This window comes from Podarcis liolepis (assembly GCF_965112155.1).
Source record: "Podarcis liolepis genome assembly, chromosome: 4".
Classification (NCBI taxonomy): Eukaryota; Metazoa; Chordata; class Lepidosauria; order Squamata; family Lacertidae; genus Podarcis; species Podarcis liolepis.
The window spans coordinates 56,887,737-56,907,692 of record NC_139558.1 but is presented as its reverse complement, the minus strand read 5'-3'; the positions used below and the strand labels follow the sequence as shown (position 1 = coordinate 56,907,692).

Genomic DNA, 19,956 nt, shown 5'->3' with positions numbered 1-19,956 from the left:
CAGTTCTCTCCATTTCTGAGGCCAGCAGGGACTGACACTGTAACCTAACCCACCGGCACACCTTTGTGCTGGGCAGGGTGTGTTTCTCACAACCAGCCACCAACTTGGATTAAAGGAGCAGATTCATGAAGGATAAGGCTTTCAAAGGCTACTAGCCCTGATGTTCAAAGGCTACCAGCCCCACTGTTCGGAGGCAGTGTGACTTCCAGTTGCTGAAACCACAGGTGGAGGAAAGTGCTGCTGTGTTCTGGGGTCCTGGGAGAACAGGACCTGGACTAGAATCGGTGTTAGAAACTAGGATAGAAAAGCTATTTACGCCATGGCTCCTGGAACATAGGCTATGAGTGCAAAAACAGAAAGTCTAGTCGCCATTTTGTCCTTTTTACAAAGGTGGCTGCAGGGGAAGTGCCGCTTCGCTGCGTGGCATTGATCCCACTTTGGAGTCAGTAAATTAAATAAATAAAATGCACTGTGTAAATTTGAGAGGGTTAGAGTAGATGACCCTCAGGATGCCTTACAACCCTACAATTCTATAAGTAAAACCAACATTTGAATTGTGAGCTATTCTGGTGGCTTAGTGACTTGACTTAAACCTGGTTCACTTAGGTTTGTTAAAGCAGGCTTGGGGAAATGACTTGCAGTGACTGCTCAAGTTGCCCTGGGGGTGGATTGCACTCCTCCTGGAAAAGGCAGGCAACTCATCCCGCCTTAAAAGAATAGCATTCAGAAGATGCTCGAAGGCATTCCTATCTTAAAGGTGACACATGAGGCTATGACTCCAATGCTAAAAAAAGGGATCAGTGGATTTCTGCCTAGCTGCTCTTTTGCAGATTGCATTTTGTCTAGATGTTCCACCCACTCCACACAAGTGAAGTATCATCCATCAGTTTGCACAGGCTTTCCCTAACCCATAAGAGTGGGCCCTGCTAGTACTGAATTCCTGCTTTAAGATAAGGTTTTTTTATGCTGCACAGTATCTGTTTTTAGGGTATATTTTATTGTTTTTAATGTTCCATTTCTGTGTGGCACTGAGAAATTCTAAGAATTAAGCAGTTTAGAAATGCTTCTAATTAAGCAAACAGACAATACTCTTACAATGACTCAGAACTAAGGATGCAATCCTTGCCTCACTGAACTCAGTGGGACTTACTTAGGAGTAGGCACGTTTAGGATTCCACTGCAAGTCTCAATAATTTCACTTGGACTTGGCTTGCGTAGGATAGGATTACAGACTACACCCTGAGAGTAAGTCCAATCGAACCCTAAGAGACTCACTTCTGAGCAAAAGCAGACAGAACTGCACTGTGAATTGCAAGGAAGGAGAGGCAGCTAGCCTGGAAGAAGAAAGGTTTGCAAGAACAAGCAAAGAAGATCAAGAGATAATGGCTAACATCCCTCCCTGCCAAAAAAAAAAAAAAGGCAACAGTGTTCCTCCTTACTCTATGTGAATGTATTTTTCTTTTCCCATCTCTTCAGGACTGTCATATACAGAGATTTGCACATTATTTTTAATGAGTAAAAAATTAAATCCTTGATTCTTTCCCCAACAGTCTCCAATAGAGGTGTGGCATATTTAGAGCGTCTTCTGCCACTCCCCTAATCTCCCCCACCTTTAAAATAAGAGGGGAGCAGGCTGGTCAAAACCGCAGCCTCGACCACTGAATGATGTCTGGACCTAACAGATTCTTTTTGAAAGCGCAAGTAGAAGAAAAGCAGACAGCCAAGCCAAGCACAAGGCAAACCCCAGTTTAAGGAAGAAGGGGAAGAGCTCCCCCCCCCTTTACACTGCCCAGTCGTGTGCCCAGGCTCCAGTACGTCGCACCCAGCCGCGGCTGCCTGACGGGCAGTGAGATGAATGGGAAGGGAGAGTTGTTTCCAACACCTAGCGGTGAGAGGGTTGCTCTAGGCTGCAGCTCGCATTATTACAGCGCTGCCTTGCTGCACTGCAGAGGCGCCATCTTCTTGCTCTTAATCTTCCCCGCCAACCCATTTCCTTTCCATCGGCTCCCTAAACGCCCATCCTAAGAGGAATCCACCCCCTCCTTGTAACGCGTGGAGGTGCCTCTGAAAAAGACGCGCGGCCAAGGCGATTTCCTCCCGCAAGACGGCGGGCGGGGGGAGAGAGAAGTCACCCCCCAGGACACACACAAACACACACACCCCTCTCTCTCCCGCATCCAAACAAAGTCTGCAAGGCGCTCTCGGATCAATGAAACGGGAGAGAGTGGAAGGTGCTCGCTCCCAGAAGCAGGTCGCGCCAGTTGTGGGAACAGACGGGGCGGGGAGGCTGTTTTCTGCTTTCTTTTTTAGGAAGCGGGGGCTCCCTTGTGCAAAGGGGGCGGCTATTCCGCAGGAGCCGCCGTCCGCTCTCAAGTTACTCAGAGGCACCTGATCCAAAAACTTGAACCCCCCCCCCCTTCTCCCCTATGGACGGCTGGGTAGACGGATGGCCCTTAACCGCCTGCCTGCCGTTTGTTTTCCGCACTGGAGCGCAAAGAAAGAAGAGGAGGAGGAGGAAGAAAAACGAGGCTAGGCTACCAGGAGAGGCGGGAAAGCAGCGGGATGCCTGCCGTCTCCTCTCCCGATCTTCCCCGCGGTGGGTCTCTCTCTCTCTCCTCCTCCCCCCATCCTTCCCGGTTCGGTTCCCCACCCCCAGGTCCGCCACACCGGACAACCCGGATCTCTCTCTCTCCAGGAAGGCAACAAAAGCCACGCAGCGGCCAGGCGACGCGATCGCGGCTCTGGCAAAGCCAAACACTCGGCAGGCGGATCGCCAAGACGGCGCACCTCGAGGGAGGGAGGGGCGGCGGCGCCCTCCTCCTCCTCCCAGCTTCCCGGAGACTGTCGGTCGCGAAATTCAGCACCGAGGAGGCGCACGACCCGGGCACCCCCCTCCCTCCAAGAAGGCTCCAAGTCGGCGCGTCCCACCTCCCCGCCCCACCTCGGCGGAGCCCATTGTTCAGGCGGGGAGAGAGAGAATTACCCCCGTCCAGGCGGGGGGCCGGGGACGCCCCCTCCCATGGAGCCCATATCCCGGAGGGCAGCAGCAGCAGTAACCGGGAGGGCAGCCCCACCCCCGCGCCCCTTCGTTATGCCGTGTCTCCCACCCCCGGCGCCCGCCTTACCTCCAAAGCGTCGGCGAGCCACGAGGCCGCGAGCAGCAGCCCGGCTAAATGCGGCAGCATCGCGGTTGGCGGGGGAAGGAGCGGAAGCTCCCGCTGGAGAAGGGAGAGCGGCGAAATCCAGCCGGCGGCTCGGCTTCCTCGTCCCCGCCTCTGCGCTGCTGAGGAATGGAAGGAAGCTGCAGCAGCGGCACCAGCCGAGCTCCGCCGAGGGAAAGGCGAGTCAGCTGATGATATCCCAGCCCACCCAAAGCAGCGGCGGCGGCGGCGGCAGCAAGGCCGGCCCTCCGCAGAGACCCCTAGCGGAAGCGCCGCACAACTACAACCGCCCTCCGCGCACGCACACAAACACACGCGCGCGCACCCCCGAGGCGCCTGCGATAATAATGGGAGCGAATGTGGGGCGGGGGGAGGAAGGAAGGAAGCCGAAGGAGGGGGCGCAGGAGCCCCGGTGGCCGTCTGATGGCTGTCTGGGTGGGGCAGGAACGCCGATAGGGCCGTTTCATCCCTCGCTCTTCCTTGGTTGTTGTTTTTTTAAAACTATTTTTAGAAGCCACGCCGCTTGTCTGTCGATTCGCGTCCAGACCTGGCGTCTCTCCTGCCTTTTGCAGGTTACCAGGTGGTCTGTTTTCTTGTTGGACATGGGGGGGGGGGGAAGCGTTTTGTGAGTAAGATGCGGTTGAGGTTTGGTTACAGGCAAGCGCGGTATAAATCTTGGGAAATAAAGGAAATATAACAATATAACATATAATATAACAATAATATTGCTGTGAGTTTTGGGGGGTGGGGTCATGGGAGTAACCCAGGGGGGAACTGCCCCCAAATCAATACAAATCTGAGCTTCTGCCCCTCCCAACAAAAGCCTGCCCCCTAACAAAAATCCTGGCTACGGCCGTGGGTGGGGTGGGGTTAGACTGTATGATGCCCGCTGCCCTTCTAAACCTCTGGATCCAGCAAGTCAAATGAATGATCTCATTGTTCATGTAGCCAGGCAAGGGACACAGTGCCCCCTTCGTTAATAGAAGAAAGGGATTTCCTCTCTGCCAGAGGACATGGAAGTGGGCCCCCTCCCTCACCTGGCTGGTAGGAGATGGATAAAAGCCAAAAATGTGAGAGAGAGCTTGGCTAGAAGCCAGAGAGTGAGAGCCATGCTTGATTTCTGTTTGAATCCTAGGCTGCGGCTGTGGGAGGAGCAAGACCTTATTGGCTGTTAATGCTGTGAGCCCCTCCATCATAGGCTCAGATTGTACATATGTGTAGATAAACCATATACTATAAAGACACTACAGTCTCTTCTGCCCCTCATTCCAGGGCAATGGGTCCCTGGGTAAGTGCCTGGAACCCCTGGAATTACCGCTCAGAGATTGGGGTGGCATGCCACAATATAAACCCTGCAGCATGTGCGTTGTTGCAGTGGATGCAATTTCCTTCAAGATAGTTTGCTTTGAAAGGCTTTCATCCTACCCCATATTTCCATACCCCCCCCTTTTAACAGCTAGCTTTCTTAAGGAAAATCTGTGCCACTATCCGTATGCTTGTATGTGTGGGAGTGACAGGATTTGATGTGGAAGAGGAAATGGTGCTTTGAACTTGTGGAACAGCATTTTGAGAGTTAGATGTTTCTAATTAACCCTATTGTTTGCCGTCTCTGAAGTGAAAACCCTCTAGATGCAGCCAAAAAGTGTTAGAACCATGTCAATGTCATGTTTTATTCACTTGAAAGAGTATTTAAAGGACAAGATGTAATTACTAGGTATGATTTTTTTTAATTTTAGTTCTTGATGCAGGTTATCCTTTTAATTCCCCAGGAGAATTTCTCACGTATCCAGAAGACTTTGACTGCTGTGTCTGATCTTGCAGAATGACAGCTACAGCCGTCTTGGAAAGCAGGCCACAGAAGTCAAGACCCAGAAGTATTAGTGCAGTTTTAGTGTGTGCTACAGTATTTATAGGTAAAGGTAGGGAGGCGGGTGGCGCTGTGGTCTAAACCACTGAACCTCTTGGGCTTGCCAATTGGAAGGACAGCAATTCGAGTCCGCACGACGGGGTGAGCTCCCATTGCTTTCTGTCCCAGCTTCTGCCAAGCTAGCAGTTGAAAAGCAAACCAGTGCAAGTAGATAAATAGGTACCACTGCCGCAGGAAGGCAAACGGTGTTTATTTGCGCCCTGGCACTCGTCACAGTCCTCCATGCACCAGAATCGGTTTAGTCATGCTGGCTGCATGATCTGGAAAGCTGTCTGTGGATAAACGCAGGCTCCCTTGGCCTGAAGCGAGATGAGCGCCGCACCCCATAGTTTCCTTTGAGGAGTCCTAACTGTCCAGGGGTCCTTTACCTATTATTTACAGTACATATGCAACCACACACTTGTGCCTTGTGTAATTTTGCCTCTAGTACAGACAGCCAGGGAGTAGACAACAGCAGCAAAGTGCAAGAGATATTTGCAGGAGCACAATCTGTTTCTTTCACAAGTGACATTTGTTTATTTAATATAATTTATATACCACTTGATTGTTTAAAAAAACCCCAAAGAAACTCAAATCTGTTTATTTATTTACTTGTATCTGTTTCTGGCCTTTGTTATTTTGTTCTTTGTTTAAAATATTTATAGCAGCAGTGTTCTCAGAAGGAACTTGTAAGAAATGCAAAATCTCCATTGCCTCAGTCGGGGTGGGAAATCTTTGGTAGCCCAAGGGATGTTTTCAAGTGGCCTTGAGTAACATGGGACGTGGCAGTGATGCGTGTGGCCAGAGGCAAAACAGATGTGGTGCAACAGATGGTGCAACAGATGTGGCTCTTCTTACCATAGGCTAAAGGTAAAGGGACCCCTGACCATTAGGTCCAGTCATGGCCGACTCTAGGGTTGCAGTGCTGATCTCGCTTTATTGGCCAAGAGAGCCGGTGTACAGCTTCATGTGGCCAGCATGACTAAGCTGCTTTCTGGTGAACTAAGCCACTTTCTGGCACACAGAAACGCCGTTTACCTTCCCGCCAGAGCGGTACCTATTTATCTACTTGCACTTTGATGTGCTTTCGAACTGCAGGAGCAGGGACCGAGCAATGGGAGCTCACCCTGTCACAGGGATTCAAACCACCGACCTTCTGATCAGCAAGTCCTAGGCTCTGTGGCTACATTCTTGCTATTCAGAAGGAAGGTGCTTATACACCTGTATCTGCTTCCTCCATCTAGGCAAGCAAGAGACATGGTCACAGGTCAAGGGCACATTGCAAGCAGGCAAAGTACTTGACAAGAGCATGGAGCAGGCAGGGACTATGAGAGCTTGGGGAGGGAGTGTGGTCTGAGCATCCATCAAGGGATCTGGACAAAGGGGCCCAAGTAGCCCCATAAGTGAAGTTGCCCATGGATAGTATAGATTGTGAAATCTTTTAAGAATGGCTCTGGTGTGCTTTCTTTTCCACGTGAACAATATGTGGAAGTCAGAACGTAGGACGAGTCTGCTGGATCAGGCCAATGGCTTATCTAGCTCAACATCCTGTTCTCCCAAAGGCCAGCCAGATGTCTGTGAAAAACCCACAAGCAGGATTTGAGTACAGCTGCACTCCCAGCACTTGTAATTTCCAGCAGATAGTATTCAGAGGCACTCTGCTTCTGACAGTGGAGACAGGACATGGCTTTTGTTGCTAGTAGCTCTTGATAGTCTTATTCTCCATGAATTTGTCTAATCCTTCTTAAAAGCCACCTAAATTGGTGGCTATCACTCCATCTTGTGGGATTAAATTTTACAGTTTAATTATGCGCTGTGTGAAGAAGTACTGTATTTTTGCTCTATAAGACGCACCAGACCATAAGACGCACCTAGTTTTTGGAAGAGGAAAACAAGAAGAAAAATCTGAATCCCAGAAGCCAGGACAGCAAGCAGGATCACTGTGCAGTGACCCCACTGGCTGTCCTGGCTTCTTGCTTTCATCCCCTGCCCGGGAGAGGCTGCGAGGCTAAGCCAGAAGCCAGGACAGCCAGCAGGATGGCAGCACAGCAATGCCACTGGCCTGGCTTCGTGCTTAGCCTTGCGCAGCTTCTCCCGGGCAAGGGGAACCTTCATCCTTTGCCCAGGAGAGGCTGCGTGCGGCTAAGGCTCCCCCAAGAGCCGCACTCCCTTTAAAGAGCGCACAGAGTGTGTGTGGCTCTTGGGGGCTTTTCCCCCAGGAGAGAGAAGGGCAGCCCTTCTCCCTCCTCGGGGGAAAAGCCCCCAAGAGCCGTGCACACACTCCACGCGGCTGAGCAGAGCCTCCTGCCTGCATTCGCTCCATAAGACGCACACACAGTTCCCCTTTTTAGGAGGGGAAAAGTGCATCTTATAGAGCGAAAAATACGGTACTTTCTTTCGTCTGTCCTGAATCTTCTGACATTCAGCATCATGCTACAGGCTGTAATGGTTTTCCCATAATGCAAAGTATAGGTTAGGACCCCAACCAATGGGAGCCCTTATTAAGGTTTGAAATGTTGCAAGGATTTCAAGAAGTCTTACCATGGCTCTCTCACTGGGCTCCTTTTAAAATTCCTCCCAGTTTGTAACATTTCATAGACTGGTCTGATCCATGGCCACCTATCAGCGAATCTGTGAACTGAGTTGGTAGATTGATTCGGCTAGCCAGAAACAGAGCCATAGCCTAGATAATGAACAATGTGTCCCTTTCCTTTTCTAAACCATCACGTGAATGTTTTGAGAGCATGATGGTTGCTTACACTCTATATGCAAAGCTATGCAAGTATTGGTAGGAGGTGCAACAAAATGCTGCAGTGTGGAATGCTCCTGCTCTGAATACTCCATTGCTTCTCCCTTCCACTCACTTTTCTGCCCCTCCCCCTGCCAGCCCAATCAGGCAATCAATCAGCATTCTGTAGCCACTGAGGAAGCTAAGTCTTTATTGAGCTGTGCTTGGGTCTCTCCTGCACCCTCTACTTCTGGTGCTCTTGCCCCACAAAAGTATTGAACCTTTACACCTGCAAATCTGGTAGTTCCCCCAAGCCAGCTGTTACTTCCTGCCTGTGCATGGATAATGCCATTTTGGCTACAAAGGAACCCACACTCTGATCTTCAAGATCATTCTGGGTATACATGATACATGGCTAGCCTCATTTCCTATCCATATCTGATCACATTATACATTCGATAGAAGAACCAGTATCTCCAGCTCAGTTCTTCTCAGTTGCTTGCTACTCTTAACAGCACGTCTTAAAGATGAATAGATTTGAGGGAATCAAGCAGTGAGATCTGATAAGCTTCCATAAAAGGGAAGAATAAAATGGTAACTGAAGGAAGATTGTTCATCTGTTAAAATATATACTGCACAAGAGCTCAGATCTTTCAGAGTCGCTGGATTTTTCTGTTTCAGTTAATCGGCTTTGTTGTGCCTTTGATGTCTTCCCAAGGCTCTGTTTTCCTATGGAGTGTATAGATGGAGCTAGATAGAGTATCTGTGCCTGTTTCCTAGAGGCACTTGAAAATACTTTTAGACATACTTTTCCAACCTTGACATATGCAGAGTTGCATTGCACGTCATTTTAAGAACATGATGACGCATTCCTTCTGCTAATGAAGATGGTTTACTCTCATTAAGCTAAGGTTGAGTTTTTATTTAGTTATTCATTCATTCTAGCGTTTCTAATCCACACTGTGCAAAAGAAAACCCAAGCCGGGATCGAAAACACACTACAAATCATAGAGCAATGTTTTAAAAAATCCCCATAAACCTAACAATAATTCAAAGCTGCAGAAATAAGACAGACTAATTTGGCGTAGCGTAAGGGGAAATAAAAGTTTTCCACAAACATAGCCATGATAGGGCTTGCTGCACTTCCAGAGTGCTCTAGTCACATCACTGTATGGCAGTAAAAAGTCACTGCTCTATGATCATTGATGACAGGGAAAAGGCCAATATATATATTTTAAAATGTTCCCATCCTATGAATTTCTTCACTGAGACAATTTAGTGCCAGGTCCCAGTGTTGGCATGAGGATTGCTAGTGGTCGTAACTCTAGCCCAGGAACCAGAGCTGGATCTGCTCTACAATCAGATCAGTTACTGGCCTCAAGCTGCACAATTCCAGGAGTGCCTACTCTTCTGGAAGTTGTGGATGTGCCTCTGTTTTGGTGGTGCTTCCAGCACGGCTGTTCCCTACACACATGAAGACTTCTCCCCTTTCATTCATGCATATCTCTGTGCACCTAAAGAAGAAATACTGTCTTTGGACTGGACCTGACACCGTTGCCATTAGAAGGTCCTCCTGTGTGTCTTTTTACTCCATTTTGTTTCTCTCTGGGCAATGCAGAAGTACTGGCACTGGTCTTTAGGGGACAAAAGAGAGACTTGTTGCCATCAGCACCTTGGAGAGCATCCTAACTTGCAGTGGTGGCTGGTGTTCAATGGGATAGGTAGGGTGCAAGGCAGGCAGGCCAACAGTAGGTGGAGTGAGAGCCAATGGCAGGGCCTCATCCTTGCTGAATTATACAAAGGCAGCACTGAGATGTTGGGGGGGGGGCTGACAGCCAGTGGCCATCCCTTGACTGGCTGTAAGTAAAGAGGGAGGCTTCTTAAACTGGCCGAGAGCAAACAGCTTGGTGGGGTAGATGCCCCATTTGCCCAAATAAATTAGCCTCCACTGATCCTAAGGTGGCCTTCTTGATGAATGGAAATAGGGGACAGCAGGGAAGATAGTGTTCTGAGTTTAGTAATGCATATTATTGCTTGCTCCATTGCAGCTAAAACCAACCTGAAGAATGGGCGGGTGGGTGGTTTGCCTGTTTGTCTCTTGCATTTGTTTTGGAAAACTTAGCCTATTTGCTTGTTAGCTCATTTGGAAAACCTTATGAGGCTTGACTTGTTGCTGGGTTTCAACTGCTGTTCTGGTGGGGGTGAGAGGATATTTTTAAACCAGTCTGGCTGTTGCTCTTACTCTTTTACATATAGTATTTCAAAGATGCACCCTTGCTCACAACTACTACTTGTTGAAATTGTGAGCAAACGTCTGCAGGACTACAGCCTTACACCCTGAGCCTCTAGAAACAAGCTGTTGTCATAGCTTACACTGAGGGAGGTTCCTCTGGTATCCTTGCTTGTGGATCAGGGCAGACCTGAAACACCATTTTATAATTCTGCTGTTCTGTTTTTCATAGAATCATAGAATTGTAGAGTTGGAATTAACACCGCTATTGTCAGAGCTTCATATCCAAGAGTAGGCTTTCATCGACAATGTGTCTTGCTGGCCTTTTAGGATGTCACAGTAAATGAATCCTGCCTTGGACAGAGCCCTGGCCTATCCCCACTCCACCAAATTCTCTGCTGTACAGTGCAGTCTTTTGACATGCCACCATTCATCTGGTGAGGGTGGTTCTTCCCAGGGCTGACTCCAGGTTTTAGGGACCTTAGGCAACATGCCCTGAATGGGACCATCTTCACCTTTGTTGCCCAGTCAATTCCCCTCTCCCTTGTTTCCACTTGCATGTTCAGAGAGGGAAGCAGACAGGCAGTGGCAACCAGGAGGAGAGCAGGAGGTTCTGGAGGTTGACAGTGGGCCCCCTGCCTTGACAGTTACCTGACAATGCCTACTACAGGCAGCCCTGTATCGGGAAATTTTTAAGTTGTATTTCAATCAACTTGTTTTTATTATTGGTTGTTAGCCGCCCTGAGCCCAGTCTTGGCTGGGGAGGGCGGGGTATAAATAAAGATTATTATTATTAATAATAATGTCTGATGTGTTACAATTTTTTATATGTGCTGTAAGCCACCCAGAGTGGCTAGGGAAATCCAGCCAGATGAGCAGGGTATAAATAAATAATAATAATAATAATAATAATAATAATAATAATAATAATTATAATTATTATTATTATTATTATTATTATTATTATTATTATATTATTATTATTATTATTATTATTATTATTATTATTACCGACTGATGCTGGTCCTGGCTGTTGAAAGCATCCACCCCCATATAGCAGCAGGCCATTCTGCTCTTGGTTTAGCAACTTTTATAATCTGGGCATTCATGTTGATTAAATACAGCCCAGCGTGCTCTGAATCTTCAGGATAACATCCAGATCCAGATTCAGTTGTATGCATGTCATTTATTCATGGCAGACAAATGAAGGCATCATTTGTTTTCAAAAGAAGTCGGAGTGGAGACTTGCTGCATTACAGACCTGTTATATCATGTTAGCAGACAAATAGCTGCTCTCAGCCCGTCTTCATAATTGGACAAGAAAATGCATATCCACCTTTTCTAATGCACTGAGAGAATGGAAACACGCTATAACAACAGAGAATGCAATCCACATCTCATTGAAGCCAGTAGCAATTTCCCACTAATTTTAAATGTACCCATAATACCCTTATTATTTCTCATCCACAAAGGATGTTTTAGCGGCCTTGTACTTCAGGAGCCCTACACAGTTTTTCTTTAACTAAAAAAACACAAGTTTATTGTGCTGCATTTTGAAGTATAGCAATTATAAATCAATCTAATCTCGTACCAGGTAATAGCAATTTATCTCTTTGGTGCCAGAGGACTGGGAAGAGTAAAGTGTTCCAAACTTTACTGCGACGGATGAAGAAAAACTCAATGCTGTACTTTATCCCACAAATGAAACTTTCTTGCTTGGGGATCAAAGTTGTTTTTATTAAGGATAGAGTTCTGTACAAAGAACAGAGAATGCTAACCTCAGTTCTACAAAAGAACTTTATAGTTTGGTTCCAGGAAATGTAGGAAAAAAACAGGTAATGTTGTCATAGCAACAAGAGAGAGAAGTTCTCTTTCAGAAAAAGCTGAAATAGTCATAGCCTCAAATAATACAATGTCCATATAGTTCCTCATGTCTTCAGGAGTGGGCAGAAGGTAGACCGGGATCTACAGGTAGATCTGTGGATGTTCTGCTATAGATTGGCAACAGGTTCTGACTCTCAATTGTTCAGGAAAACAATTCCCCTCCTGTCAAATTTAGGCTGATGAAGAAAGCTAACCAGGGGTAGGGAATGGTGAATTTCTGCATTTCAGTTTCTCTCCCTTTTTCATTTCCACAATCTTCAGTTCTCCACACTTCTACACCAGTTTGTAAATTATGTTTTTTTAAAGTCCTCATCAAAATTTAGCAGCATTTTGGTTTGCATTTCTCCTAAAATACATATTTGTCCATGTCTACCCAATATACAAGTTTTTGCAAAAGCAATTTGCCCCTAGTATAATGCATTTTTATGTTATTTCCTTTAAAATATGCATTTTTATGAACTCTACCCTAGTATATGCATTTTGTACCTCTTACTTGGCAAAATTCAGAGAAATATGAATTTCAAAGGCTGGCTGTGTTTTTGTTCACATGCATTGTTTCAGAATGTGTGAATTAGGTAGATTCACCTATAAATGCAAACCGGCTCAAATTTCTTCCCCATCCCTAACCAGAAGTGAATTTTTATGTGAAAAGACTGTGACCACAGTTCAATTCTAGTACTGGAAACTAATGCATAGTTTCATGTCCTTAGAGGCATCCTGCTCAATAATTCTAGCAAGGTAACTTACCAGATTCATCATGGTTTTCCAATATGAGATACTGGTTGTGCTTTTGCTATACAGTGGTGCTTCTGCACCAAAAGGGCAGAACATAGATGTTTTAATAAAATGAATAAATATGGAAAATAAATGTTCAAAATTTCTCATGTCATTACCAAGTCAAGAGGGTGAGACGACATTGATGTGGTTCAAGCCACATGTTCCTCTGGATAAGATGCAACAAAATAAACTGTATTTTGGTCAAATCAAGGGGTTTCTTAGTTTTTGGATTAGGTTCACCAGTTTGGCCTTTCTAGGTTATGGAATACCTTTCATAACTAGCTGAGTGGCAAATTTTGCACCTTATCTGAAGTCGTTGATATTGTCAAAGTGACCTTATGTGGATGACTTTTATGGTGCTTTTCCTGGTCACTAATTAAATTTTTAATAATAATAATAATAACAACAACAACAACAACTATATTTGGTTATGCTTGAATCTTGATCCTTTGTGATTTCATCATTATGTGCTATAACGGCCAATTGGCTGAGCTATAACTTTGAAACATAATCCAGTTACTAAACTTGGGAAGACCTTAGTTAATATAATAATCTCAGAGGGCTGGGAAAGTAACCTTAAGTTATGGCAGGATGCAAATATATACTGTAGACATAAATAGCTCATTTATTCCTTTTCATGAAAATTTCATAAAAGAAAAGCACACTGGATTTATTGATCTTTGTGCCAATAAAATACTGCAGTTGGCAGATATTCTAGTGATCTGTTTCTTCAGCAGCCTGGTTGTGCACAGATTAATAAAGCAGTGTTCTCATTACATTTTATTTCATCAGACACATATGAGGCCAATGGGGAAGCTTGCTCTCTCCAGCTGTAATAAAAATCTGCCCAGTAACAGCATCTGGTCCTGCACTATGCAAGCCTTTTATAAAGTATGTCTTGTGTTAAACATGTGATACATAAATGCATTATCTTGTACTTTATACATATAATATTATCTGTGCATCTTAATAGGCATTAAAAGTAAAACACTGTTTTCCATGCAAGTCAATCTTGTTATTGATGTCTAGCAACAGGGGCCAAAGTAGATGTGACATTAATTGGGTGAATGCAATTGACATGCACATTTTTTCCTATGTAAATAGCAGCCCTGGTGATATCCAAGTAGCCTCAGGATTGTGGAGTGGGGCTGGATAGGCACATTTTAACTATTTCTCTCTTTACCACAGTCCTGACAAAAATCTCCTCCCTGAAAAGCTGCTATTTGCATTTCAAGTGAAGCATCCATTGGTGTCAGCAAGAGCTTCCATTAGAATGCAAATAGCAGCTTCACAGAGAGTTCTTTTGACCATGGCAGAGAAAGTTACATTTTCTCTTTCTCTGCCCCACTCTTCATGGTAACAGTGATGATCAGACTTTCCTGCATTCACACAACCAACATCACATCTAGTTTGGCCATGAGGATCTTACCCATGCCTTTTAATGGACCTTCAGCATTGGCCTGGTATGCTTTGCATACCACAACAACATGCAGAGAGACTCCCATTGACATGAGATTCCCGGACATACGTAGCTCACTGCAATCCTGTCTAGCAATTGTCATTTGTACCTTCATAACTGCACAACTAGACAGCTGCAATGTACTCCATGTATATTACTACGGATGATTGTTCAGAATTTTCAGCTAGTACAGAATGTGACAGACCATTTCCTTGAGATGACTGGCACTGGAAGCATATTATATTATGGTTCTGGTAACTATGCTGATTGCATATTGCTTTCCAGGGATAAATCAAGATGCTGGTTTGAGACAAAAAGTCTTAAGAGCTTAAGACTGTCCACATGCGGAAACCAACCAGACTGGAAGCTAAATCTTACTGCAAATGGGAGATGAGGCAGGCAATGTTCCCTACTCCATCTGAGGGCAGGAGGATAGCTTTAAGGGGTGCATGTGGCACGCACAGCTTTGTGTCCTCTAACACCATGCTCCTACTAAGTATACACACAGCTGCCTCACTATACAGTATGTGCATAGGGCCCTGAATGTGGGCTTTGTGTAGGGTTGCCAAACATCCAGGTCTGATCTGAAGCCTCCAGCTTTTCCTCACCTCTTCCAGGTAGCAGGTGGAACACTTGAATCTCCAGGTAGGCAAGAAAGCCTTTAATTAAAAGAATATATATTGAAAATGCACACAGCTTGCAAGGTCTAGCCTGACAGGAGCTGGATGCAAATTATCGGATAGACGCTAAGGGAGGATGTCCTACTCTCCCCCATTCTTCTCTCCCTCCTCACCTCTGTCTCATTGACCCACCCAATTACATCACTAGGAGTCTCCCCCCATGACATCACCACAAACTGCCCCTAGTTCTTGGGTTTGGTCCCTCAAATCTCAAGGATCTGGGGATGCTCCTGACCTTTCAACCCTAGCTTTATAGAATACAGGTGACATAGCTTTCAGCTGTAGGCTCCTCTCCTCTGTTGTGAGAGTCTAGACCAGCCTTTCTAAACCTTGGGTCCCCAGATTTTTTGGCCTACAACTCCCATCATCCCTGACCACTAGTCCTGTGAGCTAGGGATCATGGGAGTTGTAGGCCAAAAAAACATCTGGGGACACAAGGTTGAGAACCACTGGTCTAGACAGAAGCACCAGCTCACTGCAACTGCTTATCTATCTAGGCTTCCCATACATACGGAAAATTCCGGACAGGTCAGGAAATCGGTCACCTAAAACGGCGTCCTGAGGGAAAACTTGAATTATAAGAGATGTCCGGAATTTCCCAGGATTTCCCCCCGGCTTTCTGTCCCAGGATTTCCCCCCGGTTTTCTGTCCCCGTCCCCCCCGCTGAGCAGCGGAAGGAATGTCCACCCTTCCATGGGAGACCCAAAGCGTGCTCCTGCCTCCCCTCATTCAGCAGCCACAACTGAGGAGGAGGAAGAGGGAAGCGTGGAGGACGGTGGCAAGAGGGCAAGAGCAGCCCCAAGTGCCCTCCAGCCATCCAGAGAGGAAAATAAAGACGACTCAGTTATCCTGCCCCACCTTCCTCCCTGCTCAAGAATCACTGCATTACCTTCTCGAAGCTGCCACAGCTGCTGCCTTGAGGAGGACACTTGTTCCCCTTTCCAGGAGGTGAGGAGCCCGGCCAAAAAAGGAACAAGGTGCCTGTGGCTACTTGCTTGGGAGCAGGTCCAAAGGAACTCACCCCCTCAGTCCCACCCTCCCGAAGTGGGGGGGTGGGGATATCAGCAAAGCATCTCCCTTTCTTTCCCTCCTAGTAGTAGAAGAAGAATTGGCTCTTGGAGACACTGGAGGGGGGGGGTGTTGATTTTTTGTTTGTTTGCTTTTGGGGAGGGGAGGCTGTGCCTTCATTATACACCTTTAGGCGCCAGGCAGATACGTTCCTTTTTAACCAGGCCATTGGTTGATCTGATTTACATCCTATGCCCTTTTAAAATGTGTGGGTTTTTTGTGGGGGGGGGGGTAATTGGGTTGCTGTTTTTATTTTATTAGGTGTTTTGTAGTTTCATATCTTGATTTTATTCTGTGAACTGTTGGGGGTGTCAGGAATTTGACTTTTTGAAATATTGCAAGCCTACTGCCCTCGTACCAGTTTACACTGCTGTTTTCAACTTCCTGTTAATTCTCTATCTTTTAAAAGTCAGGAACAGAACATCAGAACACATCCAGAAATTAATTCAGAATAGAAAAGCAGATTAATCAATTATGCACACTGAGAATTGCTCTTGGTGCTGCGCTGTTAGAATGGAGGGTCTGCACTTAAGTTTCAAATGAGTGCATCCATTGTTTACAAGTCAGTAAGTCTGAAAGGGAAATAATGAGAGCTGATCAGAAATAATATTGTATTTATTACTGCCTTTTATGCATTCATGGTCCCAGCTTATTTTTATGCGGAAGAGTGCAACTTTGCCAAGCACTTTTGAAACATAAACTGGCGAGTATTTGGAAATCAATGATTAATAACTATTAGGGACAGGAAGTTGGATGACAATTGATCATAGTAGTTACTTTATTAGAGTGGTACCCTCAGTTCTCGAATGTCTCCGTTGACGAACGTTTTGGAACTTGAACTCCGAAAACCCGAAAGTAAATGCTTCCGTTTTCAAACACACCTTGGAAGTTGAACGGCTTCCGCTGCATGTTTTTCATTTTTCTTAATTGAACTTGCAGACAGCCCTTTGCGCCTTGGCTTCTGAACATTTAGGAACTAGAACAGTCTTCCGGAACAGATTACGTTCGAGAACCGAGGTACCACTGTATCATGTTACAATAGGGGCCATTATCCCCAGGCTTCTTTTACGTATAATCAGGGGCAGATCTGCTATGAAACTAATGAAGCTTAAATTAATCTCAGAGGGGCCCAGAAGTGACTTTAGTCCATATTGCTTAACCATTTTGCTTCTAGAAGACCCAATTTGAGTCGCATGACTCAAATTGATTGTTGATATTATATATATATAAAACAATTTCAAAGTTTGACAGTCAGTAGCACAGATGTTGTAAAGATGTGGTGATCTGTCATGGAACAACTCCACTGAAGAAGATAACAGTGGTTACCCAGGCCTGATGGCTGGCTGCGAAGAGGCCCCCATAACAGTTCAAGCTCCCAAAGAGTAAGTGTCACCTGTCACAAGCCACCACCTCACCTCAGATAGCAACATGACTTGTGGAAATGCTTCCACTGAAGATCTTAACAACCAATCAGGTTTGTATGGAAGTAAGTAGTTATTGAGATAGTCTAGTCTTAAGCCACTCAGGGCTCTAAAGGTCATGAACATGTTGAACTGGATCTGGAAATAGATTAGGAGCCAGGGAAGTTGATGTAAGATCAGTGAGAGTCTTGCTCACACTCAGGATGAATGAAGCTGTCAATTAAATTTCTATCAGCTTCTAATGTTTTCAGTCATAAATTCAATTGACCAGATTTCCACAATCAATGTGTGATTTTTTAAAAAATCAGCATTTTAGTGCCTATTTTCCCTAATACAGTATACATATTCATGCATGCAAATTTGCCTTATTAATAGATTTTGTAAGATATTTCCCCATATAAGTCCATTTTAATGGACACTTTCCTCTAATACCTGAATTTCTATACACATGTTTGGGTTGGAGAACTACATCCCAAAAAATCGGAGAAGAGTGAATTTTGAAGGATAGTTCCGCTTCGGTTTGTGTCTTGTTTCAGGAACTGCAAATTAGATTTCATTAAAATGTGAACTAAACTGAATTGCTCCCCTATCCCTCACTCATACCCCTTTGATTTTCAATTGTTCTTCACTCTTTCCTCCTAGGATCACTTGTGTGTGTGTTTTCAACTTGGCATGACTAGATCCTTTGCGTTGTAGGTTTGGATTAATATGTTCTAGCTTAGATTGACATTGTGGCTTTAGAATGCCTCACAGCAGTTTCATAGTTGTGTAGTTTGCTATACTGGAACAGCATGATTGTGACAACTGTCAGATGACAGCATTCAGATGATTAGACATGAAACTCTGCAACAGCCAAGCAAGGGAAACAATTCATCTTGAATATGGAGAGCTTTTAGTGCTATAAATGAGCAGCCGCACCAGTTCCTGGCTGTGAATGCACACAGGTATGCTGTGCATTAAATAGGCATTAATATGCAGCAAAAGCATCAGGGTAGGAAAGTATTGAGACTCTCACTATCACACTACTGGTACTTGAGATCATTGTGATTCCAAGTCAGGCAAGGACTCATGTCTCAAGCTAATAATGCTAGTGGCACCCCAATGATGTTGCAATTAATGTGAAACAATTGGGTTTATATAGTGCCTTGATGATGAGATGATGAATCATCAAAAGAGCCTCTTGAAACAACAACAAACAACAAAAAACTATCAGGAAGACAGCATGCCAAGTGACGGTAGCTGTTGTGTGCGAATAAACAAAATTATTCCCCTTTGCTGGCTGAGACAGAAACGGTAACTTGATGTGACAGAAGAGTGGAGCTTTTCAGAGAATGATGACATGGTCACAATGATGAGTAAAGTAACCTTGACAGCAGCATCTTGTATGGGTTACAAAAAGTTAAGGAGTAGCAGAGGGCAGGATGAAGGGATTCAGAGAAGACAAGATGGGCAACAGCCAACATAAAAGATAAAATAGGACTGCCAAACACCCGGATTTTCCCGGACATTTCAAAGGTGGAATTGATGTTTCAGGGGATCTCAGGCAAGTCAACTAAAACAGTTCAACAACCTGAGGTTTTTAAAAGTCAGACCAATAATAAATTCAATCAGCAACAACAGAAAATTCAGTTTTTGTTGTATTGAGGACTTTCCATGTTTGCACAAGCTCCAAGATGCTGTGAAATTAACAGACATATTATTTTGGCAAAATTGATATGCCCTGAAGCCAATGGTTCTTTGGTGACAGAAGGCGGTGTCTGAGTCACCTCAGCTGACACATTAGGAACACACAATAATCTGAAAGCACAAGTTGAGGTTCATTTCAGATTCTGGTTTGTTCCGAATGTGGAAATAATATGTTCTGGGTCCAGAACAAATTCATGCAGGAGAACTTACTTTGCTGCACACTCAGAAAGGAGGAGGGAAGGGGCCGCATGGGCAGGCACAAAACCCATGCATATCTTTGCCTAACAAGCTTTATTTACCAGCCAACTGTTTTCATGCTTTCTAGCCAAAGAACAGCATAATGCTTGCAGTGTGTCTCAGCAAAAACAAGGAAACAGGCCAATAGCCAAAAAGGGTGCAAAACGCCTTTTTATGTGTGGTATTAAGAATAGCCAGCACCTCAGTGCTATAAAAATAAGCAGACTTCACATTCTTTTGAAATGATTAAACAAGCAAAGAGATCTGAACAAACCAGCACATAGCCCCCCAAAAGAAATGTTTTCACAGCGGGAGGAAAAATCACAAAGACATCCAGTGAAATAATAACTGATTTGTACAGAACATTGCTCCAGCTCTGATTTAAAAATAAAACTGACAATCTTGGGGTCATTTAGTATTTCAGGTAAGAACTTTGAAACCTTCAGTGAGACTACTGGAAGCTCCTTTTCACTTCAGAATTGCCATCAGATTAATAGCTAGTGATGACCATGAGTGATATCTCTTTCTCCTTACAAGCAGATACAAATATAGTTATGAGAGCCTCACAGTGGATTTGCCATAAATCTAATTATTGCTGTGTAGAAATGCAAATGAGAATTAAAATTCAAGAAAATGCAAGGTGTGTTGATTTCTAATGTTAAGTTAATGCATTTTAACCACAATGGACACATGGCTTGTTTGTTAAACAGATAACTTAA

At 45.0% G+C, this 19,956-nt stretch overlaps 1 protein-coding gene and 1 long non-coding RNA gene across 5 annotated transcripts in view; one reads left to right on the top strand and one right to left on the bottom strand.

Moving 5' to 3' along the window:
• Nucleotides 1-3,438, bottom strand: part of APP (amyloid beta precursor protein) — a 142,577-nt gene extending 139,139 nt beyond the window's left edge. For 2 of the 4 annotated variants that reach the window (XM_083500351.1, XM_083500352.1), the window contains exon 1: nt 3,126-3,438. In XM_083500351.1, the coding sequence (XP_083356477.1) occupies nt 3,126-3,185 (60 nt within the window). In that variant the 5' untranslated portion in view covers nt 3,186-3,438. The remainder of the gene's footprint in view (nt 1-3,125) is intronic. The other 2 variants (XM_083500353.1, XM_083500354.1) reach the window with 2 other exon arrangements.
• A 1,495-nt stretch (nt 3,439-4,933) lies between these two features.
• On the top strand, nt 4,934-15,648 carry LOC310705661. The gene is made up of 3 exons (XR_014525439.1): nt 4,934-5,064; nt 13,479-13,577; nt 15,559-15,648. It is a non-coding gene; the product is annotated as an uncharacterized lncRNA (long non-coding RNA).
• Nucleotides 15,649-19,956: the final 4,308 nt, after the last annotated feature.